This window comes from Perca flavescens, chromosome 13 (genome assembly GCF_004354835.1).
Source record: "Perca flavescens isolate YP-PL-M2 chromosome 13, PFLA_1.0, whole genome shotgun sequence".
NCBI lineage: Eukaryota > Metazoa > Chordata > Actinopteri > Perciformes > Percidae > Perca > Perca flavescens.
The window spans coordinates 17,944,505-17,966,126 of record NC_041343.1 but is presented as its reverse complement, the minus strand read 5'-3'; the positions used below and the strand labels follow the sequence as shown (position 1 = coordinate 17,966,126).

The following is a 21,622-nucleotide window of genomic DNA, read 5'->3' as shown; positions in this document are numbered from 1 at the left end:
AGGAGTGTATGAGTGTGTGTCATGCACCTAGTATACAGTGTATATGCCATACAGTGTATTTGCAGTAAATTACATTGATAATGTTTGTAGAGCATTTCAGCAGAAATACTTAAATTGCTGTTTTTGTCTGTAAACAGGTTATTTAGGGAGTGTTGTTTCAGATTGTTTTTCTTTCTGTCTGTCTCTTTTTCATTAAGTCAATTAGCGTGTGAGTCTCTGTTTATCAGCAGAGAGTGACTGTGGCAGATTGGAGGGCTGTCTGTAGTCAGAGGACCTGCTGCCAAATTAGGATCGATGGCAGATGTTTCCAGCACTGGCAGACTGTTGAGAACCGAGTCACACAACTTCATCACACACACACACACACACACACACACACACACACACACACACACACACACACACACACACACACACACACACACACACACACACACACACACACACACACACACACTCACTCAGTCTCTAATCTCTCTCAACCAAATCTGCATTTGAAATATTTTGTCCCAGATTCATGCTTTTAGTTGCTTAAAGAGCGGGACCAACATATCTCAACTGTCAGAGGTAACTAAACTAAGAAACCAACTCACTCACTCACTCACTCACTCACTTGCTCACTCACTCACTCACTCATATTATGTATGTCTTCTTCTGTAAATAATCAATATTCTTGTAACCTGTGTACTTACACATTCAGCTCCTTAATTCAGCACACTTATAATATATTTGTATGCGCACACACACACACACACACACATCAATAACAGGGGAGATGAAAGTAAGCAATGAAGGAATGAGGTTAGGAGAGAGAGAGAGAGAGAGAGAGAGAGAGAGAGAGAGAGAGAGAGAGAGAGAGATGGATAAAAGCAAGACAGCATGAAGACGAGAGATGGGGTAAAACTGAAGAGACCCTAAAAAACTGGAACACTGGAAAGAAAAGGCTTGGAAGAGGGAAGTTGAGGCTGGTGCTATGTTGTGTCTGATATATGTCCTTCTGGGAACAGCGCTGCATAATTCATTATTACTTGTTTTTTTATTAGTTTCATGATTGGCTCCCTTTAGACACATGAAGGACAGGAAAATGCACACATCAACACAGATACAGCTCCAAAAGAAAGTTTGCACTCCCCCTGTGGAGAGCAGAAGCTGTTACATAAGTTGTTATGCAACAGAGTAGCCAGTCTGCTGTGCTGGTTTTAGGCCAACGCAGTAACACCAGCGCCAGCTCAGCCCCACTGCACAGCTAATTGGCCTCATGTCATTGCTGCCCTCTTTTCCTCTATTTGTGTTTCTTCCTGACTTTCCTCATTTCCCGACCCTTCCTGTCATTCCCTATCCCCTGTCAGTCGTCTCTACGTGGCATGCTGATAGAGGCAGCACGAGGTTATGCGGTTTGTGAATTCTCCCTCAGGGGTGCAGATGGTTTTATCCTTCCCTCATGCCTCTTTCAGATCGATTTCTGTCTACCTTTCCTATTGTCAGTTGGTGTGGCTCTTTGTCTGCCTGTGTCTGTGTGTCTCCCTTCTGGCCTGAGGTGATTATTTAAATTCCCCTAGAGAGTAAGAAAATGCATTTTATCAGTTTCATTTTGAGAGTGAGAACGAGAATCTTTCTGCAGATATTTCAAAATGCTATATATTCCTTCTTTCTTCTTTAAGGTTTATTTAAATAGGGACAGATACAAAAAACATAGATAAACTTCAACAGTCATCTGATGTATGTACCATAGTGTTTGTAGCCAAAGCTAATTCTCGACACTTGTTCCTAGTAGGGCTTTTCCTGACAATGACAAAGGATTTGTTTGTGCTAACCCTACATAACCTCCAATGTCAGCATATTTTAAGTGCTGTACTGGAGTCAGATTGGTCTATAGGCTCTATGGATGTTAGTCAATGTATTCGTCAAAAATGGGCATGTGCCATTCATTTACTTAAGTAATCATCACAATAACACAATACAAGACAATATACTCATACAGTGAACATACAGTATTTTAATGACTAGTAAATGTAAATATATTGACCTTTTTTAAAGCAATTAAAGCGATCACTGCTAATTTCAATAAGATTATTGTCATTTCAGGACAGAGAAGAAAAGATTTTGCCACAATATAAAATACTCAATGTTCTTTGCAAATTAATGTTAAATCCATTTAGTTATATTGATTATGCTCGCACCCTTAGGCTACATACTGCCCGCAATTCTGAAACACTGATGATGTCTGTCGCAGCCCCAACACGCTGCTGTGTAAATATTAAAGCTTTGTCATTCCTTTGCACCTTTTTAGTCCTTCACCTCAAAGGCTCTGCATACTTGCAACAAATGCTTTGCCCTTTCTGTTTCTGTCTCCCTTTATCTTGTATTAATATACCCATCTGTTACTCTATGAGTCTTTGGGTATCCATCTGTCTGTCTCTTCGGTCTCTCTGTGGTTAGAGTTTCAGAGCAGCACAACGTGCCCTGCCGGCCAGCTGCAGTTGATTCAGCACCACGGACAGCTCCACGCAGTTTATCTCCCCTGGCAGAGTGCAGCGACAGCTCGTCCCTCCAAAATGTGGTCTTTCTGTGGGCAGGATAATGTTGACCTTACCATGTCCTCTGTGTAACCACTGTGAGTCTATTGTGGCGCAGGAGATTAGTGGTTGAGTCTTCAATCTCTTTTTCTCTTTTTTTTTTCTACTTCTTCTGGCTCTGCAGTCGTCTGTTTGTTTTAGTCTTAGAGAGATACCTCTGTTTCTTATTAGAGAAAGACCAAGCTCACACACACACACACACACACACACACACACACACACACACACACACACACACACACACACACACACACACACACACACACACACACACACACACACACACACACTTCTTCTTACAATTAAATTAAATCACTACTTTTCCTTTCACATCTTTTTCACTGTATTGTGACCAGGGTTGCAATTAATTATATTTTTCATTAACGATACATATTTTTGTATTTTTAATTGATTAGTCTATAAAATGTCAGAAAATATTGAAAAATGTCCATCACAAATTCCCAGTTCCAGTGTCTTCACTTGTCTTGTTTTGTCCAACTAACAGTCCAAACCCAAAGATACTTAATCGAACACCGAGAAAAGCAGCAAATCTGAGAAAATTTGAGAAACTGGAACGATTCTGAAAATTGTTGCCGATTAATTTTTTTTAATTGATTAATTGTTTCGGCACTAACTATAACTAACTTACTTTTGTTTATTTTCTTAAGGTACACATGTACCTTCTCCTAATGGCTGTCAGAAACTCCAACTAAAAAGCGAGGAGCTCACAAGCCCTCAAGTACACCTGAAATCTGACAGGGAGACAGAAATAGCCGATCTACATGAGCAGAGTGATCAGCGTTATCACTGATCATTTGTTCACAGCAGCTGATTCACAGGAGCTGCTGGCAAGAACCAGACGGACTGTTTGAACACAAAATCTAAGATTCTGCACCACTGGGGTGCTCAGAAGGTAGTGCTGGTGTGTACTTAGCTCTATAGTCATTTGTGCATGTCCTTACAAAATATCAGATAAGATTGTGTATGGACATATGGCCATGTTTGTGTGTTCTCATAGTGAGTTGAGATAAAGTTCACAGTATATCTATTTTATTTAACTGTTACAGCTGTTGGTCTCCTTCCACATATTACCCCCCCCACACCTAAAACTGCACCGCAGCTCCACAGTCATCCCTCATGACATACACCAAACAAAGAGCCGCTCAGATTGACAGATAAAGACTAAACATATTGCTCTGCAGAGACCCAGATTTAAAATGCTTTAATCTGTCTGCTGCTGTGGTTGCCTTACTCTAATAAAACCACATGTGGTTTTAAGTTCCTGTGTGATTCACATGTTGATACTTGATCTTTTATGTTGTGTATGGAGCAGAAGTTACTGTATCTCTTTATCATTACTTATCTCTATATATCTCTATATCCTTCTCATTTTGTTTGATCCTTGACTTAAAATCCAGGTGGTAAGTGTGTCTCTACACCATTATAACTTGTCTATCACCATGCTTTTCTGCTGGGACTGCAATTGAGTATTTGTTGTGTTGCCTGTTACAGTAATCTCTCCACACCATGTAGTTATTAAACAGTGCCACCATGTGGCGGCAGTGATTGTCTGCCTCAGTTTGAGCTCCGCCTTTAATGATGTGCAAAGAATATGACTGGCAGTTTCATATCTGCTCTAAACCAGTTGGTTTCTTAAATGTGGTTTGTATTTAATCTCAAAGAAACGTAGAAAGATAAGATGAACAAACAAGGGAAAGAGAGAAACAGACACTCTAGTAGGTATTTGGTTATTGTACACTAGGTGGCGTAGTGAGAACATAAATGGTTTACTGAGAAATATTCATAGTGAACAATCATTCGTTGTATAAGACATTTTCAGGAGCAGATGATGGCCACATCTATAGGTCAGACCTCTTTGTTGATTAAGTAATATCTTTTTGTACTAGCCTCTCTGTTATTCTTGTTTTACTGTAACTAGATAAATATATAACAAATGTCCTTTTGCCCTTTTGTTATGGACAGCAACATGATACAATAGATAGTCAGTCATGGTGGCAGTGGAGAATAATGGAAGAGGATTGTTTGTCGGGCATGTGAGATGTGACACACAATCCGTAAACCTGTCAAACCTCTGCCTTTCTCCTGCAGTCTTGATTCTGTTTTGCTCTAATAATGCTTGAATAAATCGATTATAGATCCTTTTTAATGCAGGGAAGTGCTTTGATCCATTTCGACAACCCAGTATTTGAGCCATTTTCATACTTTAATAAAGATGTGTGACAGAGGTGAGGCAGGGTTATGAACTTGCCAATTTCCACACTCCTCTGCTCTTTTCTCATCAAGTCCCTCTTTAACTCTGTTTGTTTCTTCCTGTTCTTGTTTTAGCAGCGGTGGATGTTGTGTAACCGCGCTGGTTCTCTGTGAGAACGCAGCACCAGAGACATCAAAGCGGCTTGTTTTGTCATTGGGCTCAGAGAAGGGCTCTGAGCAGCAGTCAGGAATAGATCTCTTCCTCGGTTGCTTGTTTCCTCTGTCTGTTTGTTTCCTCTCTAACTCAGGGGATTTGGCTAGTGGTTTCATCTTTGACTGTTTGTGTTTTATTTCTTTTTTCATCTTTTTTCACCTTTACCAGTTCCCTCTCCTCTCCATCATTCACTGGTCTGCATTTAAGGAGAGCTATTCTTCTTCTTCTTCTTTGTCTCAATATCATGTTTTTTAAACAGTAGACATTGCACAAGTATTTTAATATTAACCAGGCCATGTGCCACTTGTATGTGGATTTGTGTGAATGACACAGTTCTGTAGAGTATCGTGCCCATAGTAGATAAAATATGAATGATAGAGCTCTCTATCGCAGTGTGCACATCGCGCAGTCAGTGGCACACACCAGCCATGCACTAATGCCTAGAGGGCATTATCACTATGGCAACCATACTTTTTCACACCCCTCTCAGTATACAGTATGTGTTTGTGTGTTGCTCCATATTAGTTTACAGCTTAAAGGTGCCCTTAAAGGCTGCCCTACATGAAGACCGTCCCTATTTCCCCACACTTTCCTCTTTCTGTCCATCTCTTTGATAACATTCTGCATGTGTTCTTTCCTCCCTGTTTACCCAACATTGGTAGTGCTACAGTTTCTATCTCGGGATGAGCAGCTTCAAAGGGCCTCATTCCGGCAACCTCCTCTTGGTTTCTGTTGCTTGGTTGACTTCAGTAGCAGCAGTCAGACATGTTTGAAACACATGTTCTGTGTAAGAGCTTAAGTGAAAATGCCCTGTGCTCAGTGGACACAGCAGATACTATGCAACAGCAAGCAATATAACATTTATATAAAGATGAAAATAATGTGAACTTGCAGTAAAAAAAAACAAAAAACCCAGCATTATTAGAGGTAGAAGCGGCCGAGGCTGTCCATCAGCGCTGACACACTGGAGAAACGTTACCAGCACCAGCATCTTTATCACAGTTAGCTTGTTAGGAAGTGGAGCCGCTCACCCCTGAAATAATCACCAACACACTGTCAGGGGATATCAGGGAACAAAGCAATATGCACTCTGTTATGAAACTGGTATAATATCCCTTACACACACACACACACACACACACACACACACACACACAAAATAAATAAGTACCTGTATGTGCCTGTGCAGAATCGGGTTTTATGTGATGTGCAGATGAATGTGCAGATGTTACAGGTCTCAGATTGAGAACCCGTAAGTAGATAAGAATGCCTGTAAAACCGGAGAAAATATCAGACAGGAGACGAGTACTTGCGTTCAATGCAGCTTCGCTCAGCAGAATCCTTTACTTGCTAATATGCAAAAATATCTCTATTTTTGTTTCTCTTTTGCTTTTATACATTTAACATCAACACAAAATCCAAAACAAACAAAGCAAAATACCTTAGCTAGTTAGCCTTCTCCTCAGCTTTAAAATGAAACACAAATTACATTTACATTTCGATTATAGATCCTATAGACATAATTTCAATATGTCCTACTACATTTATCCTCATTCAGTCCTATAACTGAGCTAGCATTTCAGTTGGTTAATAACCACTTAAAATAAAGTACCATTCAATAAACATAGCATCTTTAGGCTGTTCACTTTAACCTCACCTCTTAAAATGTGAAATAAAGAAAACACACCTTTTACATTGCCACACACAGCTGTCAGTACTGTACAATTGCTTGAGCTGAAGACTGGTAAAGTTTTAGCTTGTCAAAAATATACATCAGACAAAAACAACATATTAATTGTGCTATATCATCACAAATATGCATTTAAAACCAACCTAAAATGCGCTGGAGCCAAAAACTAAGAAATATTTCATTCTTACTTCACTCTTTTGATCTCAACGGAAAGTTCACTGCGGGCGCCATCTTGAGACAGCTGCGACAACTTTTTCTCTACTTGTACACATATCTATCTTCCCTCCACCAAACCGAGCTAACATTACAAATGTAATTGCTTAACAAGATCTGTATTAAGTATACATGTTTTAAAGCTTCACAAACATGTAAAATAGGAGCAAATATCAGACAGGAGACGAGTGCTTGTGTTCAATGAAGCACAGCGCCACACTGCCCCCTGCCGGCAGCACCGTAATGCTGTATTATAAAGAGCCTTGTACTCTTACCAGAAATAAATGCTTAACCCAGTGGCGTAACGAGCCAACACCGGGCCCTTATGCAGGATTATCACGGCGGGCCCCCCTACTACAGCACGTGATGATGCAATGTCCACGAGTAGGCTACCATGAATAGGACAGGATAGAATCATAGAGACACCGCATATAAGAGATGAGATGACTGACAAAATCAGGAGTAGCCTACGTGCACCACAACAACAAAAAACACTGGTGACGGCGCACCATAACACATTGTTACTCACTGCTATGACTACACACACATAGGCCTAGGTCCAAATACATTAAAGATGCTCACTTGCATTATAGTGGCATTTTCGAGGCTTTCCTCTGTGCAAAGTTGTTGATTAAATCCTTAAGATCCAGATGGCGCACACAGGCATTCTCAATTGACAGTATGGCAAGTCCAGAGAGACGACTCTGTCCCATTGAGCTCCATAGAGAGTGTTCTGACTAGCAGCATCTCTCTGTGGCACGAGAGCACAAACACCTAATGCCTACCATACACTAAAAGACTTTAAACAGACTTGAAAATACTAAAATCTGACACCATCTCACATCTAAAGACAGCCATCTAAAATGTAACTTTAAAGACTGTCACACATTGCAAGACTACAACTAGATTAGTTCTGAAAAAATATAACCTAGCTAGCTAGCTACAGCTAGCATTAGCTGGTAACTTAAGGGAAAGTTTGCAGATTTTCTGTTCTGCCGTACATGCAAATGAATGGCGGCGGAACCCGGAGGTCCTCGTTTATCCACCAGTAACACTCCCGTTGGATGACACTCTCAGAAGGGATGAAAATTGGCACCTCTCCCTCTTTAGCACTTAGCTTAGCGTGGCGCCATAGCAATTGTAAACCACACGGGGGTTGCTTCCTGTTTGGAGCTGGAGGGAGTGCACCCATTGGTTGTTGACAATGTGAAAGGGCGTGTGATAGGGGGCCCCAGCTGTCAATCAATATCAAGGCTAAGCAACCGCGTACCCTGCTTACCAATAGTTACGCCTGTGGATTAACCATTATGGCTCTTATCAAACGTTTTTCTCTCATATAAATAATATCCCACAATAAAACAGACACAATGACATCAAATGTGACCATACATGTTGTGTGCGTCACACAGACACGCACACACATACATACAGCGAGCCTTGATTTGAAAAGTTAAATGAAAATTATCCATACTCCACAGAGAGTCTGAGTCTGAGATTATACTTGTTTTTTGTCTCCCCAACAGCCCATTTGGAGTCTGTGGGGGGTAAAGCAGGATGACTCCCATCTACACATACACCCACACACAGAATGGCCTCTTCTTTGTTTATTAGGTATTTCGTTGATAATGTTAGATTAGCTGTGACTTTCTTTTGGGCTGTTGATCTGTGGCTAATAGGAATCTAAATGGATTCTAGGATGTTAATTGCCATGAAAATGCAATAAAGGTAGCTTTGTGTTTATGCGTTAACTCCAGGCAGTGCTAGACATGCAGGCAGCCTAAATTGTCATAGCTCTTAATAGGTTTTGCAGTGAGATTTGTCATAGTGGATAAATAAACTATTGTCTTCCCATAAATCCCTATCTGACTGTGCACAAAATATAATTTGGAATATTGATAGCTTGGGATTGCAATGTGATGGTTGCCTGTGGGGTGTAATTAAAGTTGTTTGAGTAAATCATGCAGAGTTTAGATCAGATATGTAATAAGCTGTCGACTAAATCAAATAGAAAACAATGAAGAGCTGCTGTTTCTTGGCCTATTTGTCATAACAAACACCCTATTGCTGAGATGTCTTTGTGTAGAGTAAGGGTGAGTTTAGAGATTAAAAAGCCGAATAACAGCTGTCTTGTGTGGACAGAATCAAGATGTTTAAAGATTACATTGAAGATTTATGAAGAATGTGTTACACAAAATTATTAAAATTCTGCTTGCCAACTATTTTACCAAAAACCCTTTCTTATTTAATGATCCTGTTCCTGTTGTGTTGCATTTAGTGACCCAATGTTTTTAAATCTATGCCTGTCAGCGTGTCACTGTAGGTTCGGCATTAGCTTCACAGTATAGAGTCTGTCAAAGAATGACAGTGACTCACTAAGATGGCGTTTTTTTTTCCTGAGTCAAATATAGACTCCCTCTCTGTCATACCACTTTTTAATCTCTCTCTGTAGCTCATAAACACTCTCCCTCTTAGGTTCCTCTCTCTGTTTCTATTCGCTCATTACCATTCGTAAGATGCTCAGGGAACAGACCCCCCACTTGCTTACTCTGGACGTCCGGTGCACGTGCTGCAGCACATCAGTAAATTTGTGAGTCAGCAAGGTCTCATTATAGTCGCTGATAGACTGATTAACTGCAGAAACAATACTGTGCTGAAGCTCAGGGACATGTAAAGCATTCACATAGATATTCACATTCACCAATGAGCATGCAAACAAAACAATCATGCACAAACAGACTCCCCTGCTGTTCAGTGCATGTGCCTTTTCACGTTGGCACATGGAGGGAAAGTCAATTTTGTGAGCATGTGCATGATTGTGTCTTCTTCAGTATGCAGTGTATATGTGTGCACGGTATCAGCCTAGAAGTAAGGAAGATAGACATTTGACTAAAGACTTTTATAAATTTGTAGACCAGCTGGTAAAATGCTGTTTCCCTCAAAAAATAGTTGAGGTGCCATTGAACAAGGCATTCAGCTCCTAACGGTAAAAAAGTAAACGAGCGTGAGAGGGACAAAGAGTAAGTGTGCTCCACTTCGATAATAAAGGATGTGGGAAAATAATAATTGAACTCATCTGCCTGTTTTGTCTACAGGTGTCGTGTCTGCAAGACTTCTTTGGTGATGAGGACGTTTTTGTTGCGTGTGGACCGGAAAAGTTCCGCTACCAAGATGACCTGATGTTGGACGAGAGTGGTGAGGGGACTCGTAGGTCCTCCATTTCCATGCTGACATTTCACATTTGACTGTTCAGTGTGCCCCTCTTATGTTCTCCCTCTCCTTCCTGCCCCTAGCTGTGTTTTCTGATTTTTCTGACAAGTTGTTTTTTGTGTGTGTGCTATTTTCAAGGGTTGAGCAATTTATTTAGTGCAATTACATTGTGATAAAATAGGAGTTGTTTTAATACTAATGTCATTTCAATAACTCTTCAAATTAGGGAATAATTAGTTTTTACATTGCCATGTAGCCTAGTTCAGTGCAGTGGGCAACAATTTGGCTATTTAAAGGTTGTCCACCAGAGAAATACACTGCTAGACTTCTCCAAAGATTATTCTACACTACCTCTTGTAATTAACACATTTTCTATTTCCTGTTTACAGGTTCCACCTATAATGTATTTGTTCGGATGCTCGTGTGCAAGTACTGCTTTTTTAAACCCTTGTCAATTGAGAAATTTTATTTCCTTACAAACACTTTTTTGGAAAGCTGCTACTTGATCCCATAGAACAGGGGTTCTCAATTTTTTCAGCCAAGGACCCCTTATAAGATAACGCATGTATATCCCTTGGAATAATTTCACATAGCCTATTTTTTACATTTCTATAGCCTTACTTAGGTGAAAGAACAACACAAGAGAAATATATTAGAAAGATATTAGACATGTAATAAACACATTTGCAGATTCTAAGACTTATAGGTTTGTTAGATCACAACATAATCTATCAACCATTTTAGATTTAAAAATTTAAATATTATTTGTTGAACTACAAAGCTTAATATAATTAACCCAATTTAAATGAATGAATCTGAAAACTTTTTACAGACCCTCTGGCAGAGTGCCACAGAGCCCTGGGCATCCCTGAATTTGTTTCACACTGGTGGACAAGTATTACAAATAGCCCAATGTGGGTTTGAGTACAGTATCGTAGCAAATCATATAACTACATATCAAAGCCAAATCAATGTCCTACTTTCTGTTTATTAGTCAGAATATGGTTCTCTTCTACGGAAGATTTTAAATGCCTAAATGAAAACAAATTAAACTAAGAACTGAAGTGAAATACAATACACATTGGTATATTCATTCCCCGTTTATATATGCATTGTATTATGTATAACTATGTTATAATTAAATGAAAAACATTTCAACATGGCATAGAAAAGTCAACAATTCACTTGTTAAAGACAAAAAGCTAAATATTTGTCATTTTGAAATATGTTTTTCATGAATTATAATACAGTAGATGAAATAAAATGGAAACACGTTTGACAATGTGCATTGTTTTTCACTTTATTTCTTTGTTTGATTTGTTTTTAATTAAGGCATTTTAAATCTTCCATACTCTTTAGGTTGACTCCTTTTTCCGCCTTTCTCTGTTTTTGTCCCCCATTTGTGTCTTTTCAGTTGCATGGTACTCCTTGTCTTCCCTGTATAAGACACATCTCCCTGGTTCAGGTGGCAGAGGTCTTTGTAGGCTGTCCAGTTTATTACGCTCCGTTGACTCCTCCTCTCCTCTTTTATCCTGTGCTGCACTTAAGCCATCGTCTAACCTCATTGTTCCTCGTCTCTGCCTGTCTACCCACTGAGGTCTACTGAGGATACGTTTTGTCCTCACTTCACCCATCTGTGTTTCACTGTCTGAAGACTCCTGCCATTTAGTGCTCATCTGTATTCTCACCCTCTCATCTCTCGTCTCCTACATGAATAAGTGTGCAATGGCTTTTGTTCAAAGGTTTATTCAATTCATTTGTTTCCCCTGTATCCCTTCATCTGTTAAATAATATCCATCCCACCTGGGTTGCCAACCTCCATCTCCTTCCCCCTTTTGTTTCTTTTTTCTCTTTTTTTTCCTCCCTCTCTTTCCCAATACTGTCTTTCATTTGAAATATATAATGGATAGCTGTTTCCATTACTTTCTTTTTGGTGACCTTGTTCTCTTGTGAAATTCCACAAAACAACCTCCTACGTAGTAACCAGCTATAGACAAGAAGTCAAACACCTCTTATGGTCTGCAAGTTAAGCTCAAATTTCCCTTTCCCTGTCTGTGTAGCCTCGGTGGTCTGTGTAAAGTAAACGTGTGAACATGAAAAACCAAAACAGTGCAGCAAGCATGTCCACTGTTTTCCACTACTTTGGAGTATATTAGGGCTATTTTCTTGATGCATTTAAAGTCTTTAAAGTCTGCCTTTCATGGCAGAATACATCATAGGCACTTGGGATTGGGACAATCCCTCCTCCGAATGTGGCTGAGAAATGTGGCATTCTTTTTTTAATTCAAAGGAGACAACCGGTTTATCTTTTATAGCCCTCAATTTCCCATAATCCATTGTAATCCATTGCATGCAAAATATCTGCATTTATATATCCACATTTGGCTTTAGGTTACGAATTTCACGAATTTCACATTTCTAAAACAGTATACAATGTATTTATAAAATAGGCTAAATGCTAAAAAAATGCTATTGTACACAAATTCAGGCCACGATCATCGTATTAAAAAATAAATAAATCAGCTATGCCTAGTCTTCACATATATCTTTCTTATCTTTTATAAAGTATATAACTCTTTTTGGTTTTGTTATATTGAGGACATACTTTCATCACTTTCTTAAATTCTCTGGAAGCTTACCTTAACCTCAACCATAACCTCTAAATTCCTCAACCTTAACCATAACCTTCACCAAATGCTAAGTCTTAATTTTTAACCCTAAGGTAAATGCTCGTTGTGGGGATTCGTCCCAACATTATCAGTAATACAAACACACACATATTAAAAACATTGTCTCTGTCCCAGATGACAGAGAGCGATTCAGTGCAGGAGGGAAAGCAGAGTGACAAATGTGACAGAGAGACAGTCAGAGTCAGAGCTGCAGACAACTTCGCCTCCTCCCAGCATCACTACAATTATCGCCTCTGCCTCAGCTCTGGCACACTGTCATCATGTTAACACTCTGCATTGTACGTTAATCACTGGGCCACAATGACTGCCATGCAAGCAAATAATAACAAACACACACACACACACACACACACACACACACACACACACACACACACACACACACACACACACACACACAGTATGTATAATTTCCTCTAAAGTGGTAATGAGCTATGTATAATGGGGCTGGGTTAATGAACAGGAGGGGAGCAAAGTTTTGGGGATAAAGGAGGCAGGGAGGGTGTGTGAGTATCATCGCATGGCTCATTTATCAGGATGTGTGTGTCTGCAAACTATCAGACCTCTGTGAGTCAAAGCTGTCACTCCTGAAACACCACAATAATTGCGTTTGGAACGCGAGCCCTGTAAAGGTCAGAACTCATTTTTGCAGGGGACCTGAAGGTAAAACCAATTACAGCTATGTTGATATGTTAGTGGTTTGGTGTTTCCTTGCATGACTAAAGGTCAAAATCAATCAAAATGTTCAAATTTAGTGTTAAAAAAAATTAGAATGTTCAGTCAAACAGAAGTGAGATGTGTTTCAGATGTTATTGTTTGTGTGTGTGTGTGTGTGTCATGTCACAGTGACACACTTAATATTCACTCCCTCAGAGCATCATCTTGTGTGTGCCAACAGCAGGAGTGCAGCAGTTTTCTCTTCCTTCACTTTTAGCAGTTCAGTTGCTACCTTGTTTTGATTTATAACACTATAGGCCCTGGATTTGTAGACTTTTCTAAAATGTATAGGTTTTGGAGACTATTTGGATGAATAAATAAATGTGAAGGAATTTGAGATTCCCAAATAGTTTCTGTCTTCTCTTCGTGCTTGCAGAGTGTCGTATGATGAAGGCTGTGAACTATGGGAAGGTGTCTGGCTCTCTGAGCCGAGGCTCCCCCAGGACTGTCATCCAATCGCAATGCAGCAAGTCCCCTGCATCTGGTAAGTTTATTTCTTCTTCTTGTCTCCCCCTTCTCTCAAGGAACCCATTTGTTAATGGAATTTGGCACAGTGTCATTGTCCATTAAGTATCCTAGCTTCTGCGTGTTTGTGCATGAGGAGTGTGTGCAGTGCCTCAGACCTGATGGACACAGCTGGGAGTTGTTTGTATCCTAATACTTCCTCATGTGATTGCTTAGTATTTTCTAGCTCATTACTAATCAGCGTTGCAGAAAATGAAAACAGTATGAGTAAACACTGCAATGATATCAGAGCTCTGCTGAGTGTCGGGCTGTGTTTACTCTCTGTGTGTGTGTGTGTGTGTGTGTGTGTGTGTGTGTGTGTGTGTGTGTGTGTGTGTGTGTGTGTGTGTGCGCGCGCGCGCATGTGTGAGCTGTGTCTCGTTGCATGCAGAATATGATTTCAAATGAGAATAATTTCACAAGGGAGTGGAGAAAAAGGCAGATAGGGATGAGAGAGGTAAAAAAGAAGGGGAGTGAAAATGAGAAGGAAAGAAGAGGGAAGGGGGTTGGTGACTCAATCTTGCAGCTCCCCACAAGATGTTCTTCACCTGACATACTAATGAAAAGCTTGCACTGCTACCTGCTGCATTGTTTGTACCTGGTAATGATGTTTTTCAGAATGTTTCAAAAAAAGTAAAAACACTCCTTTTGATGCAACAGCAAAGCACAAAAATGGGCTCAAATAAAATAGAGCATTAATTCTAACAATTGAATGCAGCTTTCACGAATGCACAAGTGTGTGTGTGTGCGTGTTTGTGTGCGTGTGTGCGTGTGTGTGTGTGTGTGTGTGTGGCAGACATTCAGTCTGGCTCAAAGCTGTGAGCGCTTGGTGATTTTCCTGATTGCACAGCTTGAGCTGTGGATGTGTGTAAAAAAGCCTAGTTATGCACAGCACACTTGACTTTTCATTCTTACTGGTATTATTTTGGGATTTGATTACACATAGACCATTTGGGTTAGGGATGATTCAATGGGTGATGCAACATACAGAAACTCCCTAAGAGGAAGTCGTTTCACCTGCTGTTGAAGCACAGGAGCATGCACAGACACAATGCGTGAAAAACCACCAGCAGTTCATATGTTTTGTGTCCCAGGAAAAGGTGAGGCAGAGTAAAATGGCTAGGGGGTGAGAAACAGCTGGGGTAAACAGAGAAAGTTCTGGATGCTGATGGCTTGAAAACTTTTGGTAAAAAGAGAGTGAGTCATATGCTATCTGATCTCATTGGCTGAAGCAAGTCTGGAATGAAAGTGTATATGTGTGTGTGTGTGTGTGTGTGTGTGTGTGTGTGTGTGTGTGTGTGTGTGTGTGTGTGTGTGTGTGTGTGTGTGTGTGTGTGTGTGTGAGAGAGAGAGAGAGAGAGAGAGAGAGAGAGAGAAAGAGAGACAGAGAGAACAAGACACTGAGACAGAGGAGGGAAAAAAGACTGACTCGTCTTGGTTGCCATGGAAACATAGCACAGTAGGAGCATATAGCTACAGACACAATAGTCTGTGACAGCCATATATGGCAGTGACTTCCTGTGAAATGGCCTGCAGTGGAGAACGGAGCTGACTGACGCTCGTTCCTCGCTGGATCCCTGAGACAGACCGTCCCAACATTTTCACTTCTGAGAAATGTTCCCATTCTGGCGCTGCTTCCGCCACTTAACACCATCAGATGTTCCCAGATTGCTGTTGACTGTTGTGTATTTATCCAAGAAAACATCCTCAATTTTGGTACATAAAGAGGTCAGAGTGAAGCGAGATGGAAATGACAAATATTTGATTGATCTGCTGTTTGAAGCCTGACTGTCAACAGTCAATATTAGTTACTTAGTTGTTGTTTCGCTTTAAAAACACACCATGCCCGCTTCCCTTGAGGACAATTTGTCCTAGAATTATGCTCAACAACAGCTGATACTGTGTGCTGTACCACATAGCTTATAGAGGTGCCCATTCTGTTATTCCATGTGTTCACAACAAGGCCTCACTGGAGTCCAGCACTGAAAAGATAGTGTGATATGGGAAAGAAACAACACAATTCTTATTACAGATGCGCCTATTAATTAACAAAATGCATTATAATAATTAATGGCCGCCATCTAGTGTAGGTAATACACTGACCATGGATAAGTAAGCCTACCTTATCCAACTACACTATCCCTTAATGTTGTCTAATGCAACTTAAAGCACACTAACAACATGTTAATCTTTTGTAGACCAGAAAGATATTAACCTTAATTGATGGCACTCTTGCCAAAACAGAGCAGTGTGGTTTGTTACATCACTGTGTTCATTGTATTAAATATAATAATGTAAGGTTTTTAGCTCATTAACTCTGCAGAATAATGCATTTAGATAAAAGATGATTAAGTATTCAAAATGTTATCGCTGCATCCGTCAGTTATTTGATTGCAGCTACACTCAAAAGCTCTTTATTTGAGATCTTGGCAATGAAATTCAAAGTATAGATGCAGACAAAAAAAGCTCTGCCTATTTATTGATATTTAGAAACCAGGGCTTGTAGGATTTATTCACAGAGCACAATAAACAACACCATTCATTTTAAACCTTGCTGCAGGTCTGCAGGTATTTGAAAAAAGCAGCCTTGAAGTGCCATATTCATTTTCCATTCAGCCAACACAGGCATTAAAAATATTCTTTATCACATCTAAAAAATCTGGACCGAAGGCGCCGCACAGAGAAGATGTGAAGCGTGAAGCATTTTGTCTGAGATAGTGAAAGAGAGAGAGACGAAGAGAGTGAGAGAGCATGTAACACAGCACATGTGCTGCCAAACACCACCTGTTGTCCTTATGCATGTCTCGCTGCTCCTCATTGTGTTTGTTTGAAGCTTCGACCTCAACACCAGTGAGGAGAAGTGTGTGTGAGGGATGGAGCTCGGTGATGAGGGATGGACAGACTGGTGTGACTAACAAAGAGACAGTTGTTTTGTAACATTGGACATTGACACTGACATTGACGCATCTACACTAAATTTTTTCAAAAGTGATATGAAATTTTAGGTTATATTTAACGCAAAATCCAAAACAAGATTTACTATGCGTATGTAACGTTTCAAAAAATATTTAAATTGTTGAAATATTAAACCTAAAAACCCAGAAAAAAAGCTTTATAACTAAATGTTCTTTTTTTTAATGAAACTAAGCAATCACAGTCACTTCACCTGTTTAATGTGTGAGTACCTCAGCCCATTTATTGCATCACGGCGACAAATGTGTAACGAAACGTCAGTGTAAAACATTACATATGCTTCCAAAATTGAGAGGAAAAGATGCAAAATAAAGGAAAACGTTTCTATTGCAAATTATGGATACAACTCAAAAACTGTCAAATGATGAAATGAAAAAGGACTGTGAAACGTTTGCTTTGTTAGACAAGACATACACTACTACTCTCGTCTAGTCTGTTTCAAGAACACAAGCCTTCTGAGAAATATGCTGAATCAATTTAGAAATGCAGTAATAAAACAAAAATATCAGGCTGCGTCCCAGCCCAGGCACAATGGAACTCTCCTTCCTTGTTGTTATTGAAAAACATCCAGACTTATGTGTTATTCAATAACACATTATTGTTATTAAAAAACATCCACACTTATGTGTTATTGGTATGTTTGGTAGGTGAATCGTACTGTAGGCCTAATGTAGTCGATGAATCATAGGTCTTTATCTAATGATGCATGCAGTAATCAATTCTGCTATAAATGATGAGCATGAGTTAGTGAAAACGTGACACTAAAATGCATCATACATTAATTAATTTCCCCGGATTAAATCTTGAAATAAAATATAAGACCTAACACGCTTAACTCACATTAAAACTTAGAAGGCTTTGAAGAATCTGTGCTAGATCCTTAATGTGGATAATAATATCCAAATTACCTTCATAAAATATATCTTAAGATACAGATTAGATCTTGACTTTTTCTGACCGACCTCCGTTGATTACGACGCTATTAAATACAACATCAGTCACCTTTCATTTTCGAGGTAACAGAGAAATCTTTCAGGTATCCACACTCATATTTTTGAGGGTCTGGTGTGGCATTATGTTCTCTCTGGTTGGTGTGTCTGTGTGGGTAGGTTGCTGCGTGTCAGACTGACATTGTCATCACCGAGCTTCATTCTGTGATGATCTCACAACCCCAGCTGAGTGCCTATGTAGACACAGACCGAAAATAATGTGAGAAAACAATTTGCACTCGTACATACTTTCTCTCCCTGTATCGCCATCTGTCTCCCTGCTCTCCTCTGACGCCTCATGTCAGCTAAAATTAACAGGGAGGTGCAGATGGTGTCAGCATGCATCACTTCAGGGTCTCACCTTTCTCTTTCTCTCACAAGCAACTTCGTATGACGGGAGAGACTTTATGGTGAAGTGTGCGGGGCGGCCAACCCCACACATAAATCCAGTGTATTTCCAGAGGATTAGCTGCTGTGACAGTATGAACTGCAATCGCATAATGTCTACAGCCTTCATGAAGGTATAAGTTTACTTTCTGAAAACAGATAAGCACAGGGACCGTAACAAATAACAGATTAAAACAAATAACAGGCAGCAAGAAAAACAAATTAGCAGTAGGATAATGACATGCATCCAGGCAGCTTTGTCTCTATGAAACATTGTTAAAAAAATCCACTCTTTCAATCATGAAATGATGTTTGAGTTTTGCCTATCTAGAAGCAATTATCCCAAACATGTGTCATGTGGCATACTTCAGCTAAACTCATGTATTTCATGTGTTGAATTTCCCAGAATACCTTTGGACAACTCTTATAGACCCATCACAAACTCCATATATTACCATATGTTTATATTAAGAACCATATTGGTTTGTCATTATACATGCTCCATCTTTACTATACAGTAAGTGTATAAAAAGGTGTGATGATGTTGCATGTGATACAGGGCACATATAATAAGCAATGTACAGGGGAGAGCGTGATTAAGACTAATTAATCCATTAGGGCTATTATGTGTTAAAATGGAGAAGAAAACAACAAACAGCACACTTCTTTTGCATAAAAATATACCAGTAGCCTAATTTTATTTTAATCTACTATTTTTCTTTTTATATTTCATTTATTCAACCACACTGCCTGTCTTTTTGCTTCCGTCAACTTTTCTCATCAGCCTTCACAAATTAGCTTTGTAGTGCAATCCTGAGTGATACTGCCGTTCAATTCTAGCTTTACAGAGTTTTATGAGCATGTATTTCATGATTCATGTCACAATATGTAGCCTATGTATGATACAGGGCCAACACATGGGGTCCTTTTCCATATTCATTGCTAGCACAGCTTCCTTGCGAAGTTTTGTGCAGCCATTTAACACAGCAGGTGGGAAAGAAGCCAAAACACACCATCTTTGGTTGCTGCATTGTATTCTGGTTAAATTAGTATCTTTTTCCTCACCGGATCTCTCCATTTTCCTCACCGGATCTCTCCATTGTGTTGACTGTTAATGCAAGAAGAATATAGAAAGAAAGCATTACATCGGGGATCTGACCACCAACCCTACTATTAAACGGCTGACTGGCTCTACTGCTGTACAGCTGCTTCAAACTCTTGGTGATTCTCTTCTAAAACATTACGTTTCTGATTATCTTTCTGCATTCAACCATTAAGCTGCTTTGCGAATACCTCAACACGACTTTCCATCTTCTATCTTGGCCAGATAACTGCAGGAATAAGAAAAAACCTAAAATGCAGAGCATGCAGCCTCTATAGCTGTTGCTTTGGGTGAATATATTCAGTTTAAAAATAGCAGCATTTGTTTCTTGAGGATGTTTGGACAACGAACAATAGAGCCTTCAAAGTCCATGTAGGACAGGCTGCCTCCCCCTGACCATCCCAGTCTCCTTAAACAACTCTCTCTACTGTATATTCTCTCTATCTGGACTAATTCTCTCAGTTTATCTCCCAGTTCAAAAGCTCAATGCAATTCTCTAAATCTAATTATCTAATGGAAGTAAAAAGCCAAAAATATCCAAATCATAGATGTATTCTTTTGTTTCTACCCTCTCTCTCTCTCTCTCTCTCTCTCTCTCTCTCTCTCTCTCTCTCTCTCTCTCAATTTAAGTCAATTTTCTAATGAAAGGGGCTTTATTGACATGCAAGTTTAAATAACAATGTTGCCAAAACATCAAAATACTATTTGTCCAAATATTCGGACAGTACACAATAAACAAATCTCTCTCTCTCTCTCTCTCTCTCTCTCTCTCTCTCTCTCTCTCTCTCTCTCTCCCCTCTCTCTCCCCCCTATCTCTCCCGGTGCGCGTCAGAGTTTGCGCAAGCAGCCTCGCCTCCCTGTGTAGTACAGCTCTGCTCCGTCTCTTCCATTCACCGCAGTTTACTATCACACGGAGCGCGTGCAGAGGTGCTGTTCTTCTTCTTTTTCTCTTTAGCCCGCGTTGGATTATCACTGTGTTTTTCCATCATGCTGGAAGTGGAAGGTAGGGACCTAAAACGCCATGTTTTTATCGGCTTAATTACGTAAACGGCGTTTGTAATTGTCTCCCGACAGTGTAAACTTTACGTGTTCCGCTTGCGCCTAGATACATAAGAGGGTTTTTTTTTCCACGGATGCGACTTTGAAAACCTTTGACTTTGTAGCATGATGTTAATGAGAGATGTCTTTAAATGTTAACGCTTACCGTTGTGTAACCGGAATGAGGGTCTCTCCGTGTGCGTAACGCTGATGCTGAATTTCATCAATGAAAATGTGCAGGAATTGCTTGAACAATTAGCAATGTCTTTATTTTATTTTTCATGGCCCCGTTTAAAAAATAAGAATAGGCTACTAATGCAGTGGCTGTCGGTGCTATATGAGTCTACCGTGGGCTTCATCATTGAATCATTCTGAAAGTTCTTTGATCTCGGCAGGGGAATAAACATTATACAGTGATTGGTCCACTTTGCTCCCACAGGTTTCACTTTTCTGCTGCTTCAAAAATGGTGCTCTCTTAAAATGTTATTAGGTGATGAAACATTGTTTACATGTAGCAGTACTTACCCTAAATGCTCAAAATGGCAGTAATGAAAGTATTATTTAAAATGTAAAAAGTATTAATCTGTTTTTTTTTTGTATTTGTCCAGTCGATCTTTTATATTTACATTTTTTCTCTTAATACTATGGAGGAGTTGCATTATTGGCCATATTTCAGTACAGTATACTTTAAATACCTTTCACCACCCTACAAGGCACATCATTTATTTAACCAGCTGAAGTTCAATCATAAAGACCATCAAAGCTTCTAGCCCCCCAAATGACATATACCTCCTCAAGGAATAAGCAATTGTTTCTGTTACCAATTATGCATTCTCTAATTACTGCAGATTCATGTTGGACAACCTTGAGTTGACTTGAGGTGAAGCAGTGTCTTGTTGCCAAGAGACAATAACCTAAGACAATAACAGGTTCATGTTTTGTGTGCAGGTTAATGGTGCCATTAGGCTTTTTTTTTTTTTTTTTTTTTATCTGGCTTTTGCTTGACCACACACAGGATTCGGGCTCAGCGTTGATTAATCAAGTGTTCTTGTTTAATGTGGTGGTGCCGTTGGGTGTTTTGTGCTGTGCTGCAGCTGGAAAAGTAGACCGA

At 39.7% G+C, this 21,622-nt stretch overlaps 1 protein-coding gene across 2 annotated transcripts in view; it reads left to right on the top strand.

Annotated features, from left to right (window-relative positions):
* Positions 1-21,622, top strand: part of dclk1a (doublecortin-like kinase 1a) — a 43,911-nt gene that overhangs the window by 7,714 nt on the left and 14,575 nt on the right. Inside the window, exons 3-4 of one of the 2 annotated variants that reach the window (XM_028595399.1) lie at positions 9,997-10,096; positions 13,895-14,002. In XM_028595399.1, the coding sequence (XP_028451200.1) occupies positions 9,997-10,096; positions 13,895-14,002 (208 nt within the window). Of the gene's footprint in view, positions 1-9,996; positions 10,097-13,894; positions 14,003-20,312; positions 20,477-21,622 lie in introns of those variants that run through there. The other variant, XM_028595400.1, reaches the window with a different exon arrangement.